Source organism: Macaca nemestrina, chromosome 10, assembly GCF_043159975.1.
Source record: "Macaca nemestrina isolate mMacNem1 chromosome 10, mMacNem.hap1, whole genome shotgun sequence".
In the NCBI taxonomy this organism is placed as follows: Eukaryota; Metazoa; Chordata; class Mammalia; order Primates; family Cercopithecidae; genus Macaca; species Macaca nemestrina.
Genome location: NC_092134.1, coordinates 84,664,433 through 84,690,654, shown reverse-complemented (window position 1 = coordinate 84,690,654; position 26,222 = coordinate 84,664,433). Strand labels below are relative to the sequence as shown.

The 26,222-nt window shown below is 54.6% G+C and overlaps 1 protein-coding gene and 1 long non-coding RNA gene across 8 annotated transcripts; one reads left to right on the top strand and one right to left on the bottom strand.

Moving 5' to 3' along the window:
* Positions 1 to 296: 296 nt before the first annotated feature.
* On the bottom strand, positions 297 to 24,791 carry LOC105492900 (adenylate cyclase 6). 7 transcript variants are annotated; one of them, XM_071071784.1, is made up of 22 exons: positions 24,774 to 24,791; positions 17,174 to 18,041; positions 12,734 to 12,883; positions 12,248 to 12,369; positions 12,043 to 12,154; positions 11,737 to 11,864; positions 11,059 to 11,217; positions 10,839 to 10,980; positions 10,574 to 10,702; positions 10,284 to 10,309; positions 9,918 to 10,065; positions 9,572 to 9,669; positions 9,303 to 9,390; positions 9,012 to 9,128; positions 8,550 to 8,708; positions 8,078 to 8,256; positions 7,131 to 7,166; positions 6,918 to 7,047; positions 6,333 to 6,596; positions 5,066 to 5,270; positions 3,035 to 3,159; positions 297 to 2,815 (listed from the first exon to the last, which is right to left on the bottom strand). In XM_071071784.1, exons 2-22 carry the CDS (start codon positions 18,035 to 18,037, stop codon positions 2,690 to 2,692), a joined length of 3,507 nt encoding a protein of 1,168 aa, XP_070927885.1. In that variant the 5' UTR covers positions 18,038 to 18,041; positions 24,774 to 24,791; the 3' UTR covers positions 297 to 2,689. The 7 variants fall into 7 exon arrangements, with proteins under 7 accessions (XP_070927885.1, XP_070927889.1, XP_070927888.1 ...); XM_071071788.1 differs by lacking the exon at positions 24,774 to 24,791 and adding an exon at positions 24,500 to 24,515; XM_071071787.1 differs by lacking the exon at positions 24,774 to 24,791 and adding an exon at positions 24,493 to 24,508.
* LOC105492901 (uncharacterized) lies at positions 24,065 to 25,239 on the top strand. Its single transcript, XR_011609182.1, has 3 exons — positions 24,065 to 24,087; positions 24,593 to 24,718; positions 24,912 to 25,239. It is a non-coding gene; the product is annotated as an uncharacterized lncRNA (long non-coding RNA).
* Positions 25,240 to 26,222: the final 983 nt, after the last annotated feature.

Below are 26,222 nucleotides of genomic sequence, written 5' to 3'. Positions count from 1 at the left end.
AGAGTGAGAAGTCTGTGAGGGGCCAAGGCACTGGAAAGCACCAGAGGCCTCATGCGTGGCAGGGGTCACACACAAATCTGGGAAGGCATATACTGGAGCTCATGATGCTGAAAGGCCTTGAGTAGTCACACTGTCTGAAGTTACTACAGCTTCTCCTTAGCAGGGAAAAGCCACAGGAAGTCCTCTGACCACAGATGAGAGGCCCACGGAGCCCTGGGGCAGGAGGTCGCCCCCTACACCAGGCTCTGTCACTTCTGACCCACCCAGGGCCCAGAACAGCTACAGAGAACAGGGAATTTTACAAAGAGTTTGATTTTATTGATATTTAAATATATTAAATATTTCACTGAAATACATGGTACACCATCCTCCCTCACCCCCACAGTGGTTACATTACAAAACCAAAGCCCATGGCCTCCCATCTCCTGACTCCTCCACCAACTGGGTGAGGAAAGGGGCAATGGTTGCCCAGGGGAAGGGCATGGCTGGCACTGTGGTACGGGGAGCCAGGGTGTGGACAGGCCCTCCCACCTGGCAAAAAGCAGAGACAAGCCACCCAAGGCTGAGGTCTTCCCACTCTGATCTACTTATACCCTCACCCCTACCCCATGGCACCAAGTAGTCTCTTCCTATCCCTTCCTATCCAGGGCTATGGCTGGGGGCAGGGGAGTAGACTTTCTGTCTGGAAAAACAAGTCTTTTCCCCTCCTTCTGCCATGACTAATGAAGTACCTGATGGCCCATTTGGTTGATGCATGAAGATGCCCAAGGGAGGCAGTACCCAGAAACCAGGCCTCCACAGGGAGCTGGTGTCAGAGGGGCATGAGGAGGGGCAAGTGCACTGCCTGCCCCTTCCACTCCCAAACCCAGTAACTCTGGAAACCCTTCTCCTCTGCCTCTCTAGTCATTTCCAAGACAAAGTGATCTTCAAGCAAAATTCAGGCTAGTGCCTTTGGCTTAAATAGGTACAGACAGAGAAACTGAGGGACCAACAAATTCAGGCCACAGTCAAAGAGGTTGCAGGGAAAGGGGTAAAAGGAAGGCAAAGATAGGAAGGGAATCTAGTTCAACCTCCTAACCCTTCTGCCAGCCCCCAAGGTTTCACAAGGGGCTGGGGAGCCAGAAACATGCTAGACTCAGGCTGAAGGCTGGAGAAAGCCAAATTTAAGGTTCCTCTTCCCCACCCAATAGTACCAGTATCCGGGTCCTCAGAGGGATTCCATGCTACCCCAGCCCCAAAGCATACCATGTCCCAGGACACTATCTGGGGAAGCCAGGAAATTCCTGAGCCTCTGTCCATCAAACCCCAGACAGTTCAAGTGCTAGCACGGAGCACTGGGGCTCAAGCAAGCGCTTGGGTCCCTGCCACAGACAGGGAGAGTCATGCTGCACACATGGCCCCCAAACGGCACTTAGGGATTTGGCACAAAAAGGACTCCTCTCCCTCCTTTTGCTACCACACCCCATCCCACTCCTGTGTAATCTGGGCGTCTCTCTACATCCCCTGAAATAGGAAACCCTGCTTTATTCCCAGAAGACAGAGGCCCACAGGAGAGACGCAACCTGGGGTGGAGAGCTGAGGAGCAGGAGCACAAGGACTCACAGACCTGGAAAACAGATATGCACACAAAGACCAACATGCACACACAGTTACACAAACACACAGGCCCTCCCCAACGCCAGAGACTTGGGAGGGCAGGTTTGGGATCAGGGTCATCTTTCTCCATGCCCTGACCCTTTTCTATTTGGCAACAGAAGAGGGAGAGATGCTCCATGCCCCCTTGCCAGTAGACAGCAAGAGAGCACTGGGGCAGAGTGACCTGATCTGGACCCCATCGGGGTCCTCAGATCAGAGTCTGGCACCGCCCCAGCCCTGGCCTGCCTGCTCTTTGGCACCTGCAGGTGAACTTCCAGCTCCTGACCTGATATCCCCACACACAGGCTTGCTCTCTGAGCATTTTCACAGTACCAGTGAGGCCAGACGCCCCGTTCCCTGGAGCGTGCAGGAACTGGGGCTAAATCTAAGCTGTCAGAGGTCCCTTTGTTCCCCTTTGGGGACAGATTGTGGGACTAGAATTTGGCACATGGAAACATTCTCCTGAAATATGGCCAAAGCTGGCTCCCCAGAGCATCTCCCTCCTCTGCTCTGTGCCTAGGAGGGACACCTGGCTGCGGTGGGGAAGTGCCCAGGACCAGTGCTGGGGACGCAGGTATTGCAAAGGCAAGCATGGAATAGGCACTCCTCATGCCTGTCTTTGTACAAAATATTGTACAAAATATTCCCAGGAAAAAAGAGGGAAAAGAAGGGCCCAGCCCTGAATCTGCTGCCCAGACAGACAGGGAAGGGTAGGCATGGCAAGCTGCCATTTTAATCCCTCAGGCAAGAGGCCTCCCTCTGCTTCTGCTACTGACCCCTCCCCTGCTCCCAAAAGCTGGAAGATTGGAGAGGGAACAGCCCTACCCCAAGTAAGAAAGAAAGTCACTTGCATAATCCTCTTGGTAGGTAGCCCCTTGTTTTCCAGCTTGAGGGTAGACAATCATGATCCAAGCACAGCCTGCTGGGATGTTCCCTTTTGTGGTTAGCAGGGTCTGGAGGCTCAGTGCCCCCTGCCACAGCTCCACCCAGCGAGCACAGAGTCCACTCAATGCCCACCTTGATCCCTTCAGCTGAATTTGTGGCTGGGGTCCTGCTAACTGCTGGGGCCCCCATTGAGGAAGTAGGTGGTCATCTCCCCCTTGCCCTTCACCTTGACCACCCCTCGACACTCCAGCTGGTAGCCCTTGGCAGCTAGAACCTGGTACAGGTCCGTGGTCACCTGGGGGAGTGGGAGGGGAGCCCGCTTAGCCTGGAATCCTTCCTGCTGCATTTGCAGGGGCCCAGGGGTTCTCTAGTCAGGCTAGCTCCCTTCCCCCAACCCCCACCCCACCATACACAGAACACTAGCCACCCTACCCCTGTCCTAGCAGACTGCAGAGACACCATGGAAGCCCTCTGGGCCCACCTTCCTCCCAGCCCCTGCTCATATTCCCCTCACCTGGATTCGGTCGGGGACCCCCGTGCTGTCCATACGACTAGAGACATTCACTGTGTTCCCCCAGATGTCATACTGCGGCTTCCGAGCCCCGATGACACCTGCCACGACTGGGCCCATGTTCAGCCCTGAGGTGGGGAGAACAGCAAGAGACTAGTGCATGCTCCAGGCTAAACCCAGGGAGTCATCCCACCTCCTGGAACAGGTAGAAGGACCCAGAGAAAAAAATGGAAAAAGGACAAGTCTCCTGGTTGTAAAGAACGATCTAGTTCAAGACCAGCCTGGCCAACATGGTGAAACCCCATCTCTACAAAAAAACACAAAAATTAGCTGTGCATGGTGGTACACGCCTGTAGTCCCAGCTACTGAGGAGGCTGAGGTGGGAGAACAGATTGATTGATTGAGCCTGGGAGTTGATGCTGCAGGGAGCTGTGATTGTGCCACAGCACTCTAGCCTGGTGACAGAGCAAATCCCCATCTCAAAAAAAAAAACCCAAAACAACAAACAAAAACACCCGAAGACCTGAGCACCTCAGTTTAGGAGCTCCCCTGAGTCAAGGCAGCCATGCTATAACAGTAATCTCCTGAATGCCTGTTCCATGTCAACCACCTAGTAAGCATTTTACATGGTTTTATCCTTTCTTTTTTTTCTTTTTGAGATGGAGTCTTGCTCTGTTGCCCAGGATGGAGTACAGTGGCACAATCTCGGCTCACTGCAACCTCTGCCTCCCAGAATCAAGAGATTCTCCTGCCTCAGCCTCCTGAGTAGCTGGGATTACAGACACGTACCACCACACCCAGCTAATTTGTTTGTTTGTTTTTTGAGATGGAGTCTTGCTCTGTCGCCCAGGCTAGAGTACAATGCCGCGATCTCGGCTCACTGCAAGCTCTGCCTCCCAGGTTCACGCCATTCTTCTGTCTCAGCCTCCCAAGTAGCTGGGACTGCAGGCGCCCGCCACCATGCCCGGATAATTTTTTGTATTTTTAGTAGAGACGGGGGTTTCACCATGTTAGCCAGGATGGTCTTGATCTCCTGACCTTATGATCCGCCCACCTTGGTCTTCCAAAGTGCTGGGATTACAGGTGTGAGCCACCGCACCTGGCCATATTTTTTTTTTTTTAGTAGAGACAGGGTTTCACTATGTTGGCCAAGCTAGTCTTGAACTCCTGACCTCATGAAGCCTGCCTGGCTTCATCCTTTTATTTTTATTTTTATTTTTTTTGAGATGGAGTCTGGCTCTGTCTCCCAGGCTGGAGTGCAGTGGCCGGATCTCAGCTCACTGCAAGCTCCGCCTCCTGGGTTTACGCCATTCTCCTGCCTCAGCCTCCTGAGTAGCTGGGACTACAGGCACCCGCCATCTCGCCCGGCTAGTTTTCTGTATTTTTTTAGTAGAGACGGGGTTTCACCGTGTTAGCCAGGATGGTCTCGATCTCCTGACCTAGTGATCCGCCCGTCTCGGCCTCCCAAAGTGCTGGGATTACAGGCTTGAGCCACCGCGCCCGGCCCATCCTTTTAATACCTCTAAAAGGTAGGTATTTTTATCCCCATTTTATAGATAAGGTAACTGAAGCTTAGAGAAGTTAGAAGACTTCTCAAATAAGCCAGTAAATGGAGCAGCCAGAATTCAAACCAGATAGTCTGACTCCCATCCACCAGTTCATTTGAGAGGAAGTACCTCTTATCGGACTGGTCACATATAAGGACAGAAGTATTCAAGTTTAGATAAACGTGATTTTTAATCCCAGCTCTGCCACTTACTAGTTATTTGACGTTGGGCAAGTTATTTAATCTGAGAGTCAGTCTCTATCCAATGAAAGGGGATAATAATATCAGTATTAAAGTATGCTCAAAAATTTCTAGGACAGTGCCTAATGATCTCTGTTCTTAATATCAGACTTGATATAGGAGGTCAGAGGGAAGAAAACCCCACAGGAGCCCTGATGGGAAATCTGTGATCCCATCCCCAGCCTATAATCCCAGCTTCAACCAGAAACAGTCCTGGGAAAACCTGCCAAGCAACCAAGCCCTCTTACCAATCTTCATCTGGAAATTGTTGAAGGAGTGCTCATTGATGTGCTTCATCTGCTCCATGAGCCGCATGGCATAGTCAGCCAGGGCAGTGATGTGGGAGCGGCCCACCTGATCATAGGTGCTGGCGTTCAGCCCTGAGGCAGCCATGTAGGTGCTACCAATTGTCTTGATCTTTTCCAGCTGCCGGAACCGCTCCTCGCTGATGATCTGAACAACACAAGGGGACCTGGCTGTCAAGGCAAATACCCCAAACCCAGCCCTGCCCCAACACTCATTTCTTGCCACGCCTTGCCTCCCTTGCCCACTTTCCTGTCTCAAGAGCCCCCTTCCAGCTGCTGCTACCAGTGTAAGACTGACAAGCTGGGAAAACAAGCCCCCTAGGACTCCAGGCAGGACTTGGGCATACAGCTTAAGAAGGTCTCTCCCGTAGCTCACTCACAGAACACAGACACACAGGTGGGATATTAAGCAATTTCTCCAATCCTCACCTTCTGGGATACTGAGTCCCAGGGTGAGCAAGTGACCTCCCTCCAGAACAGTGAACAGCCCATTCCTGACCTGGATGTTCAGGACACTACCTCACATTTTGCTTCAATTTTCTCTATTCAGAGGACCATCTTGCTTGGTTGGTCTCATGAGGTTCTGTCCACAGACCATTGCCTTCTTCTTCAGTGACATCCACCTGGTACCTATCTTATCCCCCTACAGATCAAGTCCTCCCCTGCTCCCCAACAATGATGACCCTGCCCCACTAGGGCTGACCCCCTTGATGCCTTTGACACCTTCATGGGTTCTTTTTTTTTTTTTTTTTTTTTTTTGAGACGGATTCTCACTCTGTTGCCCAGGCTGGAGTGCAGTGGTGCGATCTCGACTCACTGCAAGCTCCACCTCCCGGGTTCATGCCATTCTCCTGCCTCAGCCTCCCGAGTAGCTGGGACTACAGGTGCCCGCACCACGCCCGGCTAATTTTTTGTATTTTTAGTAGAGCTGGGGTTTCACCGTGTTAGCCAAGATGGTCTCGATCTCCTGACCTCATAATCCGCCCACCTCGGCCTCCTAAAGTGCCGGGATTACAGGCGTGAGCCACCGCGCCTGGCCCCTTCATGGGTTCTTACCTCTACCTCCACTATGCCTGCCCTTACCCCTACCCCTGATGCCTCTGAGTCCCATCAAATCTCTCTTTCTCTTCCCAGTGCCACTCGTCCCTTCCAATCCCTGGTCTCCAAGTCCCCCCAATTCTCTGCCAGCACCAGCCAACTGGACAAGTACCTCATCAAAGTCAGCGATGATCTCGTTGAGCAGCCGCAGGCACTCGACACCCTCATTGTTTGCCTCCAGCTCCACATAGAACTCAGAGAAGTTGGCAATGGAGGCAAACATAACAGCCACACACTCACACGACTGATAGTAGAGTTCATCATTGCGGCGCTCCCGGGCCAGGAAGTGGGCGGCCACGTCCTTGGGCAGAATGTTATGCAGCAGCCTCCGGTTGTATGCCTGTAGCTCCTCCATCTCCTCCTTCTCCCCTGTTGCCTGTGGACACCACACCCATCACCCATTGCCTGACATTCACAAGGGGTGGGTGTGGTGGCCAAGGCTTGGAAGTGGGAGTCAGAGGGAATCACACAGAGGCAGAAAGGCATGGACAGATGAGGCCTAAAGAACAGGCAAAGGGGTAAAGGGGGCAGGTACAGGATGGGGCAAGGAGTAAGGGATGGGCACAGAGAAGGCATGGAACCAGGGTGGGCCTAGGGGCGGCCTGAGGCTTAGCCAGCTAGCAGGAGATACGTTTCTGGCCTGGCCCAGGCTCCACCCTTAGGTTCCTCCTCTTCCCCCAAAGGCCCACCCGGTCACCTGTAGTTTCCAGAGGAAGTCTAGGCGGGCAGTCGACTCCACCTGCTGAGCATGCAGATACAGCGCCAGCGCAAACACCAGCAGAATCACAGGGGTCATATATTTGAGGGCCACCCTCCCTGCAGCTGGACTAAGGATAAGCAGAGACATGCTTGGTGTCTGAAGGAGGCATCTAACGGCCCTACCCTTTGCTGCCTCGGAGCCCTCACTTACCAGTCCAGCCCATCAAAGGTCTCATTGGAAGAAGCCCTGGCAAGAGGAGAGAAGAGACAAAGTCATCAGTGCTTCCTGGGTTGCTGGGTGGGCACATGGAAGGGGAGATACAGACTGCATTTACTAAGCACGTACTAGAAATCAGGCATTGGGCCAGGGCTTTTACTTACATTAATTAACTCATTAAAAGTAGAGGTTAAGAAAACCTCTACTCTTACAGACTCCTCTGCTTACCAGCCATGTGACCTCTACGCCTCCTTCCCCATCAGTACAGCAGGGATCGGATTTAAATAATGTATGTAAAAGGCTTAGCACAGTTCCTGCCATATAGTAAGCCTTCCATAAATGTCAGTTACTATAATCTTTACAACGACTCTGTGATTTAGGTGACAGTGTCATTTTACAGATGAGGAAATTGAGGCTCAGAGAAGCTAACTCACCTGTCTAAGGTCACACAGCTAATGAGCAGCAGAGCAGGGATTCAAACCCAGAAGACACCAGAGGCTTTTTCTACTACAACAAGCCACGGCCACATATCAAAGGAATGGGGTTTTGCAGAGGAAAAGCCAGTATGATGTCCCAGGCAAAGCCCCCAAGCAGGAGTCAGAAGCTTTGGTTCCTAGCCAGAGCCCTGCCACCAAGCAGCTGTATGTCCTATGGGTGGTTAAGATGGTGGATGTGAAAGCACCATGCAAATACAAGAGGGAATTTTTTTTTTTTTTTTTTAATGTCTAGCCTAAAGACACAAGGATTTCCCAGGACTGGGGTTTCCTTGGGGTAACTATTTGGGGTCACATGCTGGGAACTCCTCCATCTCCTCCCTTTCCCCCACAGGGGAGTTGTGGCATTCCAAGAGCACAAGGGGCCTGGGCACCAGAGAGGCTCACAGTGACCCAGCAAGGTCAGGGAAGCTCCTGGGGTATTAAAGGACCTGAGAATAAACTCACAAGCCATGGACGCCAAGCAGTAGGTCATAGTTGTCAAAGATGGTGGCTGGGGGACCCAGCAGAAGCAGCACCAAATAGATGAGCCCCAAGACAAAGACCATGGCCAACTTCCCGATGCTGCTGATGTGCAGGAAGACAGAGCTGGCCAAGAGACTCAGCAGCACGCTCCCGATGAAGTACTGCGGGGGGCAGAGGCAGCACTGGGTGAAGGCAGAGGCCACAGCACCCTTGGGCAGGGAGAGCCCTGCACTCTCCTGCCTGACCTAACCTTTCTGCCATACCTCTCAAACCCCCATATCCTCCACCTTCCATGTCCAGCCCCTACACCACACCAGGGCCCCTGGTTGCTCCTAGTGTGGGAGACTCTGGTGAGTTCCTGGGTCCCCAGTGCCCATCACTAGGTCTGGCACAGAAGGGCCGATGTCTGTGCCAGGACAGCCCCCCCACGACCGCCTGAGCACTGCTTGAACACCTCAGGGAAGCTGCAGGTGGGCGTGGTGCCCTCACACAGGGGAGCATCCAGGCCCAGAGAGTAATTGAGCTGCTGCAGGTGGCAGGCAGTGATGTCAGCAGGTGTTAAATTCAGCATCCGGGCTGCACAGGTCCGTATAGGGGTGTGATTACAGGTGAACTGCAAAAGTAGAGGGGTATATCAGGATGGCCAAGGAGGGGAAGGGTTTCTAGGTACCTGGTGAAGCCATGTACCCTGCCCTGGGCTATGCCCAGGTACCTTATACCCCATGGGCCTTAGTACTCACTCAGGGATGACAAGAGGTTGGGAGAACAAGGAGGGAGAACTGGAGTTAACCTTACCCTATTCTGGGAGGGGGCTCCCTGAGGGCAGAAAATATGTCCTATTCCCCTCTGTACCCCCAGTGTCCAGGACAGTGCTTGGCACAGAGTGGAGGTGGGAGAATTCCCACTGGACCCTTACCATGTTGGCAATGGCAGAAGTAAAGACAAGCAGGACGGAAAAGATGCCAACTACGGTGCTATGTGCCCGTGAGCGAACGATGCTGCGGGACAGACGTTGCAGGGCCTTAGGGAACAGCTAGAGGAATCAAGAGACGAAGAGTTGAAGGTTGTATCAGCCAAGGAGGAAGGCCAACCAGGGATGGGGCCCAGTGGAACAGGCATGGCCTTCTCCTCCCTCTCCCCATGTGACCTCCTCCCTGTCTGGAGTCCAGCCTGCCCTCCCAACAGCCTCAGAAGTCCCCCTACGTACAGAACCACAGGAGTACACGGCACAGATCAGCACGGTGACCAGCAGCAGCAGGAAGATGCTGGCATAGATCCCAAGCATCAGGATGGAGCTGGGGCAGAACAGGGCCAGAAAAATCATTTAATTCTGGAAGATCTGGGCATTCTTGTCCCACCCTCTGGAACAAGCAGGGATGCAGGCTCCAGGAATTGTGGGCCCGTGTGGGTATGTAGGAAGCTTCTGGGAAGCGGTGGAGAAGAGAGAAGCTAAGAGAGGAAGGGCAGGACTCTCACTGTGGGAAGATGAGAAGCTGGATGAAGCAGATGAAGCAGAAGACCAACAGGGCACAGGCAACGTAGGCTCCGAAGCGGGGATCCACCTTCCGGGAGTACTGAAGGAGAGGAGGCTGAGCTGGGTGCTGGGCCCTCCCTAAGGAAGGCAGGGACAGCAAGGACAGGGCACTACTAGGCGTCTCAACAGGGAGGAGATGCAGTTGGCCCAACTGACGAAATCCCCACCCTGCTCTGTGGTCCCTTCTCCATCCCCCAGAAACACCTGTGCCCTCACCTGTGCTCAGCCTTCCCTGCCGCGACCTGCCCCTCCCCCAGCCCTTGTCCTTCTGCCCTGTATCCCTGAAACCTTCTTCTCAAGATCCTCTCTCTGGAAGGTGAGCAGAAACCGGCGCACATGGTCCTTCCGCAGCTGATCAATGCTGCGGGCATCGATGGCACGGCTCAGGAACTCATCCACCTCATCCTCAGGGTTCAGGGCATCTTGGGTGCCCCGGCTGAGGGCAGGAGACATGGCTTCACCAGATGCATGGGCATGGCCACGTGAGAAACAATGAAAGGAAAGGTATGGGCAGCACCCAAGGGAGGGAGGGAGAGCTGGGGTGTGGCTCCTGCTCACATACGACACACCTAAAGTCAGGGAAAAGGAGGATTTTGCCTCCCCCCAGCCCCATCCCAGGGTGCAAGTACCTTCTCCCTCAATAACCTGACTTACTTGTCTTTGCTGGAATCATCAATGCCCTGGAGAAAGGGACAGAGTGTGGAGTGAGGTGAAAGGCCAACAACCTTCATCTCTGCAGCCCCTTCTCCCACCCCAACACTGTGCTGAGGGTGTCCCCACCATATCTTCTGGGGGCACTGGGACCCCTGAGATGAAATCTTCCCACTGCCCCAATACCAGAAAGCATACATGGAAATGACAGTCACAAGAAGAAAGGACAGGGTCAGGGACACTGAGGGAGCCAAGAAAAAGAGGCCCTAGGTCTGGTGCTGAGGGCCCCTCACCATCTGGCGGAAGGCCTTGGAGTCCTTGGTCCGGGAGAAGGCACGATCAGGCACCCAGCGCGGCATCAGCCCTTCCATGGAGTTGGCCCGAGTCCGCTGCAGCTTGGCCAGCATGGCCTTCTCCTCTTTCTGTGTGGGCAGCATGGGTACAGGCTCAGAAGAGGGGTACAGGCTCAGAAGAGAGGCCCAGAGGAGGCCTTGGCCTGCTCCTCCCCATTTGTCCCTCTTCCTGCTCCCCTGCCCCCAGCCCTGCCCCGGCCCTGACCCGTTTCTGGCTGGCGCCCAGGATGAGGAAAGTCTCAATGTGCTGCTCCTTGAGGTATGCGTTGCGCTCTCCACCACGGCCCGGCTCCACCTCGTAGTCCCCATTCAGGTACTGCAGTGTTGCCCGAGTGATGTGGATGCGGCTGTACATGGCCAAGAGGGTGAGACCCTGGTTCTCCCACCTTGCTCCCATCCCCCACCACCTGGGCCCCCCTACTCACCCAGCCCGGCCTCCTGCCTCCATGTGGTTGGCCAGGGTCACATCATTGGACCACACATCGAACTGCCATTTCCGCAAGCCAAGGACGCCGCAGTGCACACGCCCGCTGTGAATGCCCACGCGCATGTTCACATTCACACCTGTCACCTCACGTACCAGCCTGGGAGGATGCAGCCCCAGATCAGCTCCTGGCAGTCTTCTCCTCCCCCAGCCCACAGCCCAGGCCCTTCACTCCCCTCAGGGCCCAGTGGGCAAGGACAGACCCAGATGCAGGGGACAGGAGCACAGCCTTGGTTGGACATGAGCAGAAGGCTGCATGGGGCTCAAGGACAAATGTTAGGGCTGTGTTCACCAGCAGGGGCCCAGCAGCATCTTGTGGAACTGAGCTAGGAGAAGAGGAATCACTGTTATCCCCTCTGGCCTGCACAGATGGCATTCCCTCTAGCCCAACTCCCCTACTGCACAGGCTGTCCCCGCCCCATCTCAGCTGGCTGGGAGTCTAAGGGTCCGCATGGGTCTTTGCACAGGTTGGAGAAAGATTCCCCTTCCCAGTGACAGACAGACTTCAAAGACAGAGAAACAGCCACAACTGAGGAAATCTCCTGAGGTCTCATCAAAAAGTAGGAGCAGTCTGGGGAACCCGTAATTCCAGGAAGCCTGGGAATGGGGCACTGCTTACGAGATGGCCTCAATCATGTCTACCCCCATCTCCACACAGCAGTGGGCATGGTCGGCCCGGGCCTCCGGCAGCCCTGACACACAGTAGTAACAGTCCCCCAAGATCTTGATCCTCAGGCAGTGATTCTCCTGAATGGGAAAGAGTTGGAGAGAAGGGTAACCTTTACTCTCTTGCCCACCCAGCCTGCATGGCCCACCACCCTCAACGCACACTCTATCTACTCCCAAATCCCCAGCTGCTGCCAGCAAAGCTATGCTCTCACCACGGTCAACACCCAGGCCCAATCCCAAGGCCCAGCACCCTCACCGCAGCCAGCTTGTCAAACCGGGCAAAGAGCTCATTCAGGGTCATGACCAGCTCCTGTGCAGTGCACTGGGATGCCAGGCTGGTGAAGCCCTCAATGTCTGCAAACAGGATGCTGTAGATGACAGCAGAGAATGAACAGACCACATAGCCCTCAAAGACTTCCAGACCCCCCGCCCTGCTTGGCACCCTCCTGCCCTCACCTTACCTGACATTGTCATGCTTCTGTATGTAGATTTTGTGGAACATCATGTCTTCTTTTTTTGTGTTGATGTCTTCTTTCATCTCCATGGCAACATGCTGGGGCAACACCGACAGCAGCAGCCGCTCCTAGCCCAGTGGTTCCAATAGGCATCACTATACTCTTGGCCTCACATTTCAATCCCTCCTGGTCTCTCCACATCACCAGAGTCCTCCCAGACTTCTCTGAAGACCTTCCCTTCTGGACTGTGGCCTGACCTTCCCCTGTCAGAGCCCCCTCTGACCACCCTCCATTAAGCCCCCAGATGTGCTCCTGTCCATGCCCTCCTTCCCTTGGACAGGACAAAACCCCAGTATCATAGGGCCTCTGTGACACACAACCCAGGGGAACCATCACACTGTGCTCCACGGAACCGGACAAGGCAGCAAATCCAATCTGCAAGTTATGTGGGGGTGGGGTGGGGGCAGGCCCTGGCCAGGGGAGCAGTCCCACCTGCTGCCGATTCTCATGCTGCAGGTGGAGCCGGGCCTGGATGTAACCGCGGGTCTCCTGAAAGGCCTGGCGCTGAGATACCTCTGCTGGATAGTGTGTGCAGATGCCAATGACGTTGGTGCAGAGGAACAGCAGCACATTGGCACCGAGCTGCAGGAGGTGGTAGAGGCAGATAGTGACCATCTCCTCTGCCTACCCCCCCAAATACACACACACACATTCACACAACTTGCTAGGTTCTCCGAGGAAGGAAGCCAGGGTCCTGCACCCTCTCTGTCCCCAAGCTACTGCCACCCCTGCAATATCTCTCTCGCATGACCCACAGGACCCCAGATCCCAGCCAACTGCCTGAATCCTCCATGACTAGAAATGAGATCTTCTCACAGCTTCTGGAAGCAGAAGACCAACCAGGGCCAGGTAAGTCATGGGGCCCAGCTCCAGCACCCTGTATCTCCTGCTCCTCAAACACCCCACACGAAAGACAAATGCTGCTCCTTTTGCAGGTGCTCCTCAAGGACAGCACCCAGGAGACCTGAGCTCTACATCCTCCTGTGAGTGACCCAGGACGAGTCACCTCCTCTCTCTTGGGTTTGTTCATCTATAACCCAAAGAGGAAGAAGAAGATCTCTAAAGCCTCTCCCTGACTTGACATAACTTAGTAACAATAATCACCATTGTCATTATTATTATGGTAGCTAGTTCATTGGCTGCCTACCATGTGCCAGGATTCTGTAGGTGCCTTCTATATACTGACTAACATTTCTTTTTTTTTTTTTTTTTTGACAGAGCCTTGCTCTGTCACCCAGACTGGAGTGCAGTGGCCTGATCTCGGCTCACTGCAACCTCCGCCTCCCAGTTCAAGCGATTCTCCTGCCTCAGGAATAGCTGGGATTACAGCCAACTGCCACCATGACCGGCTAATTTTTGTATATTTTTTTAGTAGAGAAGGGGTTTCACCATGTTGGTCAGGCTGGTCTTGAACTCCTGACCTCAAGTGATCCACCCGCCTCGGCCTCCCAAAGTGCTTATGGGTGTGGATTACAGGCGTGATCGACCGCGCCTGGCCCCTAACACATTTCTTAAAACTCTATGAAATAGGTAACAATATCCCATTTTAAAGGTAAGGGACTCAGGCACAGAGAAGCCAAGTAACTTCCCCAAGATCACACAGCTGTTAGTGGCTAGTGTGAGACTTGAACCCAGGACAATCAGACTCCAAATTCTGTGTCCTAATCCTACTATCTATCTAGTGCATTCCACACTATGTAGTACATTCCAGGTTTCCAAGATTCCTACTCACTCTACTGAGTCAAGCTCTCAAGCCCAACCTCAGAGCCCTGGCTTGAGAGTCATCAATTCTACTGATACAAAGGATGTCCTCTAACTGGAGATGGGGTCCACCATGACTGGCCACCCCTCAAGGTATAACTCCCTCTGATACTCGGCCCTGCCAGGCCCTAGGCCTAGGGCCTCCACCCTAGGAATGTTCAGTCCCCAATCATCATCAGTGGCATTGGCTACAAAGCAAGTCTAAGGGAAGCTGGCCTCAGTGTTTCTGGAAACTCAGGAATTAACCTGGAGCTTGTGGCTCCACCCCAGAGTTGGATGGGGCCGGGCTCTGGTTTAAGGAGAAGGGAGGGAAACAGCAGAAGCACCTCCTGGAAGCCAGAGGTTCTGGGCTCTGCCTTGAACTAGAACTAGTCCTGCAAAATTGGGCAGGTCACTTAATCTTTAGGACCTCAGTTTCCTCTTGGGTAAAACCGAGGGGGAGGCCTGGCTCACCCCTAGCCATTTCCAGCGCCAGCCTCTGGGATGGGCCTCCTAGCTTCCCTTCCCAGTCCAGCTCACAGGCCCAGGATCAACTAGGCTGAGCTCCCCCTCCCAGCAGCAGGGGTGAAGAGAGGGGCACACTATCTCCCTTGGGGGTTTCTAAGAATAGCCCCCAGTGGGGGAGAAGGGAAGGGGGGCAAACCAGGCAACTTCCCTTCCTGGCCCCAGGAGCCCAAGAGGAAAATGTGAGTCACGGTGGAGGGAAGGGGAAGGGGGACGAGACTGAAATAACTCTGTACACACACGTCCCTATCTGACTGTGAGAAAAAATGGATGCCAGGGGACCGGAGGAGACTCCACGCTGGGCCTGGGTCACTGGGCGACACTGTTCGATGTGTCTAAGTGAGTGGGTTGGTGGGGACACAGCCTCCTTCCTGTGACTGTGAGCAGGGTGGATCTGGGAAGGGGCTGCCCAAGTAGACGAGGAAGGAGGCCACAAACCCCACCCATCTAGAAACCCTCAGACCCAAACGGGCACAGGGAATGTTTCTCGGCCCAGAGGAAGTTGTAAGGGCAGCCCTGACCCCAAGGACTGGCACAGGCACAGCAGTGACTTTCGCTACTGCCCCAAGAATGTGCCTGTCAAGACCCACTAGGTGAGGCTGTAGCCACACACTCCTGGGGAGATGGGCAGTCCTGGCCTCCCTGGGACTGCACCTCCCCAGTCAGGCACTGGGCCTGACTCTGGGCACCATGCCAGTTGAGAATAGGGAAGAGATGCCCACCCAGCCCATTCCTGGCCAGAGAGGAAGGGGGAAAGAAGACACCACCTCTAAGCTCCTTCCCCAGGAGGGCAATCCAGCCATAAAGCCCTGGTTGAGAGCCAGCCTGGAAGAGAAGCTCTGGGGCGGAAGAACCTGGCCCTTTAAGATGTCCGACGGTGCCCTAAGGGCACGTGCTCCACAAACAAACAGGCTATAAGGTTACTTTTAAAAAGGTACATTCTGGCATGTGTTCTGGCATTCTGGCCATGTGAGGTGGCTCACTCCTGTAATCCCAGCGCTTTGGGAGACCAAGGAGGGCGGATCACGAGGTCAAGAGATCGAGACCATCCTGGCCAACATGGTGAAACCTGTCTCTACTAAAAATACAAAAATTAGCTGGGCGTGATGGCGTGCTCCTGTAGTCCCAGCTACTCGGGAGGCTGAGGCAGGAGAATTGCTTGAACCCAGGAGGTGGAGGCTGAAGTAAGCTGAGATCGCACCACTGCCCCACTCCAGCCTAATGACAGAGCAAGACTCCGTCTCAAAAACAAAACACACAAAAAACAGGTACGTTCTGTTCTGTAGCACAGGCTGGGTGGAGAAGGGCATCATGCCAGAGAACCTAGTTTCTCACCCTGGGTTCCCCAGGCAACTTCCTCTCTGTGGGTGAGGCAGGGTGGGCAACAGGCCACAAGGCCTCAAAACCTTGAGTAAGATAGCACTCTCTAGATAGGGTCCAGTGGAGGACCCGGGTGGTGTGCTGATGGCGGGGCTGTGCCTACAGCAGCGCCTGAAGGACCTGGCCTCTGCTCCCTGGGCGGCCCGGGGTAACATGAGATGGCAGATCCACAAACTAACATCTCTCTTAAAGAGACTTCCCAGAAACCCCTTCACTGGGTACCATGCCTTCCAGCACTCCCCACACCTCCCTGCCCCCAGGTGTGAACACTGCCCAGTTGGGTTCTACTCCACTCTAGGAAAGGGTGGGGCCCCAACAGCAACATGAGCTAGATGCTATTTTTATCCCAGCTTTGCAGACTGGGAAACTAAGGCTGGGAGAGGTGAGGCTAGTTGTCTAAGATCCCACAGAGAAGAATACAGCCCATTGGATAAGCAGGTCAGCCTACAGCCACTCCACACGGAGCCATGGAGTCCCACCTCACACACACTTGGAGCCTGGAGGCGGCAACAGGCATGGACTGAGAACCTCAAGGAAAGGCGGCCAGGCCCCTGGTGCCCAGCATGGGGAAGGTGGGATACAATCAGACTTAATGTTCCTCTCTTCAACAGTCCAACCCCATTCAAACTACATCCAGCCCAGAGAGAACTGACCCCAGCTCTTCACTTTCCCTGTCCTCCCAGAAGTGGCCTTGGTCCAGGAAAAGAGGGGACTCCTCCCTTGCTGACAACATCCAAAACCTGCCCTATACCTCCAGATCACCACCTAGAGCTGCTCTCCATGGATGGCACCAGCACCTGATCCTCCGGTGTCACCTTGCTAACAGAGATGCTAAAGCCTGGACACAGCCTGCACTGCCTTTTCAGCCCTACCACCGCCCTGGGGCTATATACCACACCCCTGCCTCCAGCCCCACATTCTATCTCTACAGACCACTATTTCAGACGGCTAAAGAGCCAGAGACTGGGGCCCATGGTGACAGTTCAGGCTTGGGTCCTGGGGCCCTCCCTCCCCTCAGCAGTGCCTTCTACCCCAGATCCCACGTGGAGGTGGACCCCTGAGCCCTGGCCTCCCACCTCCTGCTCCTCTTCCCAGATACAGCCAGACATCCCTGCACCCAGCTTCCACCCATGACTCACCCGCCCTTCCTCACTAAGCCCCCACCTGCTTATGAGGTGAGAAATTCCCCACTTGCTGCCCTCCATCCCTACCTCCCTGGCCACCTACCTGCTTCCAGAGGAAGGCATCACCACGGTTAAGTTGCCAGGCCAAGATCAAATGCAGGGTGGAGAGGCCCAGGCCGCTGAGGACCGCAGCCCGCATGCGGATGGGGAGGAGCGTGTAGGCGATGTAGACGAAGAACACAGGGCACCAGAGGCCCGCAGAGGGGCTGCGTGGGTCTGCTGCGAGGGCGCCCCCGACCTGCACTGCCGCCAGGATGCCCAGCACCACGTAGCTCACCACCCACATGGAGTCCTGGCGGAAGCTATGCCGGTTACACACCACCATGAGCCCCAGGAACAGGGCGGCGGCGCAGGCCAGCAGGGCCACATAGGCAGGCTGAGGGCGGGTGGGCGCCGCGTGGAAAGCCAGCAGCACCGCCGTGAGCAGCACCAGCACCGCCATCAGCAGCGTCAGGCTGCTCTGGTTCATCTGGAAGAAGTACCGCTGGTACAGGCGCTCCAGCTTGGCCGAACGGAACTGCTTCGACTGGAACACCTGCACCAGACGGCGCCAGCAGGATCGCCCACTCCTGGGCACCGCGTCGGGCGCCACCTCAGCTGTCCCGCCCACTGTCGTTGTCACCTCTGTGTCCTCGAAGCCCAGGGCCACTGCCCGCAGCCCCAGCTCCTTGCCCTTGCCCGGGCCGCCCCTCCGGATGAAGGCGTCATCCTGCCAGGGGCACCGAGGGGGGCCCGCAGGGGTGGGGCTGGGTGGCTCTGCATCCCGGAGGCAGCTCATATAGCGGGGCGTGCAGAAGCCACCTGCCCGAGTGCCACAGCGCCGTGAACGCTTCTGCCCATTGCGTTCACCCCAGGCTGTTTTCCGTTCATCCACTTTAGGGACCAGGAGGCCACTAAACCATGACATGTTGCTGGTAGGGAAGGAAGGAGATAGTATTAGAGACCATCCAATGGTAGTGGTATTAATACCACCGTCACAGCCACTGCCACCACTAGTAGCTCATTACCTAAGCACTTCCCACTGACAAGCTATGAGTTTCATCGTCATACAATTACTTGGATGTAGGCAACAAGGGTATCCCCATTCAACATGTGAGAAATCGAGACACAGTGAGGAAAAGAAACTTTTCCAAGGCCAGGCACAGTGGCTTACACCTGTAATCCCAGCACTTTGTGAGGCCGAGACAGGAGGATGGCTTAAGGCCAGGAATGTGAGAGCAACCTGGGCAATACAGCAAGACCTTGCCTCTATTAAAACTTTAAAAAATTAGCCTGGGCCAGGCACGGTGGCTCACATCTGTAATCCCAGCACTTTGGGAGGCCCTGGCAAGTGGATCTCAAGGTCAGGAGTTCAAGACCAGCCTGGCCAAGATGGTGAAACCTCGTCTCTACTAAAAGTACAAAAATTAGCCAGGCGCAGTGGCGGGCGCCTGTAATCCCAGCAACTCGGGAGCTAAGGCAGGAGAATTGCTTGAACCCGGGTGGCAGAGGTTGCAGTGAGCTGAGATCGCGCCGCTGCACTCCAGCCTGGGTGACAGAGTGAGACTCCATCTCAAAGAATAAATAAATTAAAATTAGCCTGGTGTGGTGGTGTACACTTACAGACCAGGCCATTCAGGAGGCTAAGGCGGGAGGATTGCTTGGGCCCAGGCAGTGGAGGCTGCAGTAAGCCAGGATTGTGCGCCACTGAACTCTAGCCTGGGCAACAGCCATAGTCTGAAAAAAAAAAAAAAAATGGAAGGAAGGAAGGAAAGAAAAAAGGAGGGAGGGAGGGAGAGAGGGAAAGAAGGAGGGAAGGGAGGGAAAGAAAAGAAGAAAGGCTTGCCCAAAGATCCAGCAGCCACATAAGTGAAAGAACCAAGATTCTAAACCAGATTTGTCTGACCCCAAAGCCAGTATACTTGAAAATTTCCCTAAAAGGCACTGATGTGTTGGTGGTCACAAACTCAAGTGCCCAAGTCAATGAGTGATGCAGCTTATGCTTCAGAACTAGGAGGAAAAGAGTTCATACCCTGTGCATTGGGCAAGCACCACCCAGCAGCTGTAGACTATTGCCAGTGGGTCCCGATTTGATTTTTCTCAACAGAAGCAGAAGAAAAAATATGCTGGTTTTTTTTTTTGTTTTGTTTTGTTTTTGAGACGGAGTCTCGCTCTGTCACCCAGGCTGGAGTGCAGTGGCAAGATCTCGGCTCACTGCAAGCTCCGCCTCCTGGGTTCACACCATTCTCCTGCCTCAGCCTCCTGAGTAGCTGGGACTACAGGCACCCGTCACCATGCCCGGCTAATTTTTTCTATTTTTTGTAGAGACGGGGTTTCACCATGTTTGCCAGGATGGTCTCGATCTCCTGACCTCGTGAACCAGCTAACAGTGATAATCCTAAGGCTCTTCAGCTTCCTCATTGCACCACAGTCATATAAATCTCTTTGCTCTTTCCCAACACACCCCGCACAGGCCAGCCTGGGACCTCAGTGCCTGCTGTTCCCTCTGTCTGGAACAAGAGCTCCTCCAGGTCACATCCCAAATGTCCCCTTATCAGTGAGGCTCTCTCTGACCACCCTATTAAAATAGCAACCCCCTTTCCTGGAGCTCTCTATCTTTTTCCCAGCTTTATGCTTTTTCTCCATAACTCTAATCAGCAACTGCCATTCTATATATTTTTCTTATGTGTTCATTTTCTGTCTCTCCTGACTGGAATGTCAGCTCTATGAAGGCAAGGATTTTGACCTGCTGTTCTCACTGCCATATCCACAACACTTAGAAGGACCTAAACAAGTGTATATTGAGGCTGGATGTGGTGGCTCACACCTGTAATCCTAGCATTTTGGGAGGCTGAGGCGAGTGGATCACCTGAGGTCAGGAGTTCCAGACCAGCCTGATCAACATGGTGAAAACCCATCTCTACTAAAAATACAAAATTAGCCAGGAGTGGTGGCGGGCGCCTGTAATCCCAACTACTCGGGAGGCTGAGGTGAAAGAATTGCTTGAATCTGGGAGGTGGCAGATGCAGTGAGCTAAGATCACGCCATTGCACTCCAGCTTGGGCAATAAGAGCGAAACTCCATCTCAAAAAATAAAATAATATTAAATGTTCATTGAGTAGATGGATGACTAGATGGATGGATGAATGATATTCCATGCACTTTCTCCATGCTTTAAACTGTTCAAGATCTTTTCACATCCCTAATTCCATCTGATCTTCACCAAAACCCTGAGAAACTAGTCCTGTGGCCCCCTGGGGCACAAGACAGATTTGAAAGGAAAAATATATATAAACAAAAACTGATGTCCATGGCAGTTTTATATGGCTGGCCCAAGTTATAGAGATCATGGTAACCAAATCAGTCCCAGATCCCACATTTCCTGGAGGAAATGTCATTAACTGAGGTGGGAGGACTCCATGATGATACCTTTAGTGTGACTCCTGGCTGAGCCCAGGTCAGAATAAGATGAGGCTGAAAGCACTGTCATCCATGCATGCCTGTGTCCCCACCAGGGCCACACTCCTCTATGCTCACACAGTACCCTGAGGGGTCCCTTGTACTCAAGCCTGCTGAGCTAGCAGCACTGACATTTGTACTCAGTAGGGGACAGGATGGAGGAATACCCAGCACTTGCCACAGGTGGCCACAGAATGAGAGCTCAAGCCAGATGCGCAGCACTCAAAGCAGACACCCAGGGACCCACAAGCAGAAGGCAGGCTGGGGAATTCTCCACATATCCCAAAACTCCCATCCCTGGGTCACCCTCAGCCAAGTTCTGTCGGCATCCCTTCTCCTATATCCCACAGCAGTATGTCCTTCGACCTCCTTTTGTTTTTTTGTTTAAGATGGAGTCTCACCCTGCCCCACCCAGGCTGGAGTACAGTGGCACAATCTTGGCTCACTGCAACCTCTGACTCCCGGGTTCAAGCAATTCTCCTGCCTCAGCCTCCCCAGTAGCTGAGATTACAGGCACCTGCCACCACGCCCGGCTAATTTTTGTATTTTCAGTAGAGATAGGGTTTCACCATGTTGGCCAGGCTGGTCTCGAACTCCTAACCTCAGGTGATCCGCCTGCCTTGGCCTCCCAAAGTGCTGGGATTACAGGCATGAGTCACCATGCCTGGCCCCTTCAACCTCTTAACATCACCAACAGCACCATCTGGAAGGACAGATCAGGAATACAAGACTTTTGGTCAGGCTGGCATTTGGAAAAGGTCACCAAAGAAAGCCTGGCTCTTCAAAATACTTCATTAGAAGCATGATCTTTGGCATGAGACCAGGTTCCAAACCTTAGCGTGATTATTTACTAGCCGCACTGCCTTGGGCAAGTTATTTAACCTCTCTGTGTCAGTACCTTCATCTGTAAAATGGAAATAATAATTGTCCTCTGGAAAGAATCTAATAATGCCTGTCATGAAGTACACACTTGAAAAATATTAGTTCTTCTCCTCACTCTACAACACTTTAAACCCAAATCTCTGTCAGCGTCAAGAGATGGAAAAATGAGAAAATCATGAGCAAGAACACACGTCTTTCTAGTCAGTCAGATGCCTGGTTCTATCAGTCCCTATATCCTTGGCTGTTAGTCCCCAGAGCTGCTGGAGACAGAGCCCAGAGTGAGCAGGTTTCCCACCACCATCCAGCACCCACAACATTTTGCTTCAGCCTCCCCTCATTCACCAGTCCCCTTCCCTGTTCTTATCTCCCCCCACACAACCCCCCACCCCCACCACTGGCCCAGACCTCTTTCCAAAGGACTAGTTTCTGGCCAGGTTCCCAGCCCCCTGGAAACACATCCTAGCATCTGGCTCATACCCACAGAGAAAGGGGCAGACACTATCCAGGAGAATGCATGACCCTCCCAGGAACACTCTGACTCCCTAAGGGGATAGCTTCAGAGCTGTGTAATTGTCCAACCAACTGCAACCATCCCACTCTGGGCTCTACTCCAGGCACTGCCCATCCCTGAGAACTTGCCGGCCTCCCAGCATTTCTGGCACCCCATGCCAGACTAGTATGGCAGGGAACAGGGGAGAGCACTGTTCCAAGCCACAAAACTCTATATGGTCCCCCAACCCACTTTGTCCAGCAACCCATCACTATGAGAGCTCTGGGAGCACAGACCACCTCCCTCCTCCCCGGAGTCAGGCTCCTAAGCCTTGTGCCTCTGACCTCCTCCTTCCCTGAGTGTTGGTCCATTTGCTCTCTCACAGATCTGCTGCTCTTCACACCACCGGCTCCCACAGCCAGAGCCATGTCCCATTCAGCCTGGCAGGCCCAGGCTCAGTCCCAGACCTCAAGTCCCTCCCAAACCCTGATCAGGCTGAGACCAGAGTTTGGAACCCGCCAAGGCCAAGGCCCAGCCCTAAGGATGGCTCTGCCTACTGCCTTGCCAAGCCTTCCTGGCCACCTCCTGTCTATCCCATCCCCAGGGCCCATCTGCCCCTGCCCTCCTTGGCAAAAGGAGGCTCCAGGGGATTTAAAACGACTTCAGAAAGTTCATGGCAAGAGGCACTGCCCAGGCAGGGCCCAGCAGTGCCAGCACCGCCCACCATACTGGGACATGGGCCTCACTTCTTCAATTCTGGGCCTTTCCAGATGTAGAGGAGACTACCCAGGGCCTGTATCTGTTGGTCCAGTGCCCGCTGCCGCCTTCTCCCATCTCCAGTCCTCGCTCTTCCTAAAGATTACAGAGGGCTCCCACATCAAGCCTTACTGTGCAACCCCCACCAAGTCCCTCCAGCTCACAGGGGTAGTCTGGTAAGGGGAGGATATGGGCAAAGAGGCTTCCACGCCTGATTCCACCTCTAGCCTTTCAGTCGAGCCCAAGAGTCTGCTTTGAATAAGTCAGCTCCCCTGCCCACCCTGCGGCAGGCCTTGGGGGATGTGGGGAGCCGAACCCACCCCTTTCATTCCCAAGGTTTGGGGTGAGGTGAAGGAGAGGGACTCCCGCAGACAGAGGGCATCCCTGCCTCTGCCCAGGCCGGTTCCTCTCCCCTAAATGGAATCTCTCCCAAACTCAGAGACTCACCCCACAGCCCCGCAGCAAAAAACTCAGGCCAGCCCCTCCCCCAGTACGTGCCAGGTCCTCCTGGCCTCCGGGCAAGCCTGGAACTCGCCCCGTGGAGGGAGGCCGGCAGCGGGCGACGCGGGTGGCGAGCGCCGGACCTAGGAGACCTCGATCCCACTGCCTCCATGACTTCCCTTTGCCAACCCCAACTCCCTCGGGCAACCCGCCAAACACTGCCGAGACGACCCGTCCCAGGCTTCGGCGCCCCCACCCACAAACTCCTATTGGGAGCCGCTCGGGAGCGTTCCAATCCTGGAGCCCCGGGAGCCCGAGCGGTCACTTCCCCAGCCCTCCGCGCGCTCACCTGCCGGCCAGCCTCCGCGCCTGCCCCGGGCCCCCGCCCCGCCGCCCCCGCGGGCTCCGGCCGGCCGGCCGGCCGTCCCGCGGTCCTTCTCCGAGCCCGCGCGTCCTGGCCGTCCCGCCCGCCGTCCGCCGTCCGCCCGGCCCTCGCCCCCTCCCGAGCTGTCCAGCGCAGCCGCCCTCTACCCCGGATCCAGAAGTCCCCTCCCCGCTGGCTCCCGGACTCCCCGCCTTAAAGGCACAAGCTCCTTTTGTCTGGGCACCCCCCTCCTCCTCCCCAGAAGCGGGGGCCGAGTCGCCCACTCCCCTTCCTAGCAGCGGGGTAGGGGCGCAGGAGGCCAAATAATGGGACCCCTCCCTCCGCGCGCCCCCTCCTCTCCTCCGGCCGCTTCCTCCCCCAGTCCTGAGAAGACAAGCGGCTACTGTTCTGGGATCAAGACCCCGGGGGGAGGGGACCTTGCAGCCCAGTCCCCTTCCCTTCACCCCGGCCGCCTCCTCCTTCATTCCTCTCCCGCCCTCACCCCGGGGGTCCCCAAGCGCGCCCGCAAACCCACCTCTCACGGCTACATCCCCCGTCCCGCCCACCAAGGGTCGCCTTCCTTCCTGTAAGGGTCGCAGGGGTTGGGCCCGCGCCCTGCGCCCACTCTTCATCCCCACTTCCTCACTGCCCCGGCCCCTGTCCCAGCCCCAGCCCCAGCCCCAGCCCCAGCCCCCACCTAGCCATTCCCGCCCTGCCTGTCACGGCCCTGCGCCCTCCCGCGGGAACTCAGTTTAATAATTAATTAAGATCTCATTCCACAAGGCGCCAGGTGTGTGCGGCCTGCTTGCCCGCACACCACTTCTTTCCTCTTCCCCCAGCCTCTGGGGCAGCGGCCCCGAGGCGAACCTGCTGGACCCAGTGGAGAGATCCAGGGAAGGGGCACTCTCCCTGCCGCCCCCCGCAACCCCCCGCCCCATTCTCTAGGAGCCCCTCCCCGCACGTGCCAATTTGCAACCTCGCCCCCAGGCACCTTTTACCCAAAGGGCTGTGCTTCTCTGCTAGGGGTTGGAGGGGCTGCTGGGGTGCATTGCTAAGTGAACGAACTGAGGAATTGGGACTTTTATTTCCAGCAGGGAGCAGCTGCCCAAGTTACCTGGGAGATGGGAAAATCGTGTCAAAGCTGGTTAACCCTTTGAGGATTAGAATAATGGTGGAAGCAGGAAGGAGAAGGGGGTTCACTCCCAGGATGTACATAGGTGAGTCTGGCTTTAGAGGGGGTGCCATTCTGGAGCTGGGAGGAAGGCAGCCTACCTGGCTTCTTTTTGAGGCCCCCTCTCCATTCCTTCAGTCAGACCTCTGGCTCCTCCTTCCAATTCAGCACTTTCCCAGGCAGCCCATTCCCCACCCAAGATCCCAAGACCTAGATATCTGAAGATGCTTCCTCCTCAGGACCAGCCCTCCCTGCAGTCTTGTCCTTCACGGCTCAAGTCTTGTCTATTCCAAATCACCACTGGGATTCCTAAGTCCAGGACAGAGCTTCAGGCAAGGAAAAGAGAAGAGTTGGGAAAGCCAGTTTCCAACATTTATCAGCCACGTGTACCTGCAAACTATATACCTTGGGTAAATCATCACTCTCTTGAAATGGGAGTAAAACCATCTGCCTTGTCTTTCTTACAGGATTTTCAGAATCAGATAGAGAAATGTTGGTTATAATGTTTGAAAATGGGAAAGTGATACTCTCATTTTCTCAGTTGTGCAGGCCTGGCCTGTAATTAGATCTTTGGGGCCTTTTTGCCTGACTTCAAAATTTCCTTAAAAATTGTTTTTGGTATCAAAATTTCCTCTTCAAAATACCGAATCAGGTTACCTACCACTTACGCTTAGAATAATGTGCTCATGGCCGGGCGCGGTGGCTCACGCCTGTAATCCCAGCACTTTGGGAGGCTGAGGCGGGCGGATCACGAGGTCAGGAGATGGAGACCATCCTGGCTAACACAGTGAAACCCCGTCTCTACTAAAGAATACAAAAAATTAGCCGGGCGTAGTGGCGAGCGCCTATAGTCCCAGCTACTCGGGAGGCTGAGGCAGGAGAATGGCGTGAACCCGGGAGGTGGAGCTTGCAGTGAGCCTAGATTGGGCCACTGCACTCCAGCCTGGGCGACAGAGCAAGACTCCGTCTCAAAATAATAATAATAATAATAATAATAATGTGCTCATGAGTCCCACAGGGAAAATGCAAAAAACAATTGAGATAAATAGTGTAAAAAAACGAAATTTTAGCCGGGCGCGGTGGCTCACGCCTGTATTCTCAGCACTTTTGGGAGGCCAAGGCGGGCAGATCACGAGGTCAGGAGTTCAAGATCAGCCTGACCAACATGGTGAAACCCCGTCTCTACTAAACATACAAAAATTAGCAGGATGTGGTAGCACGCTCCTGTAATCCCAGTTACTAAGGAGGCTGAGGCAGGAGAATCGCTTGAACCTGGGAGGTGGAGGTTGCAGTGAGCTGAGATTGTGCCACTGCACTCCAGCCTGGGTGACAGAGTAGGACTCTGTCTCAAAAAAAAAAAAAAAAAAAAAATTAGCGGGGTGTGATGATAGGTGCCTGTAGTCCCAGCTACTCAGGAGGCTGAGGCAGGAGAATTGCTTGAACCCGGGAGGCGGAGGTTGCAGTGAGCAGAGATCACGCCCCTGCACTCCAGCCTGGTCAACAGAGCGAGACTCTGTCTCGGAAAAAAAAAGAAATTTATATTTTGGAAT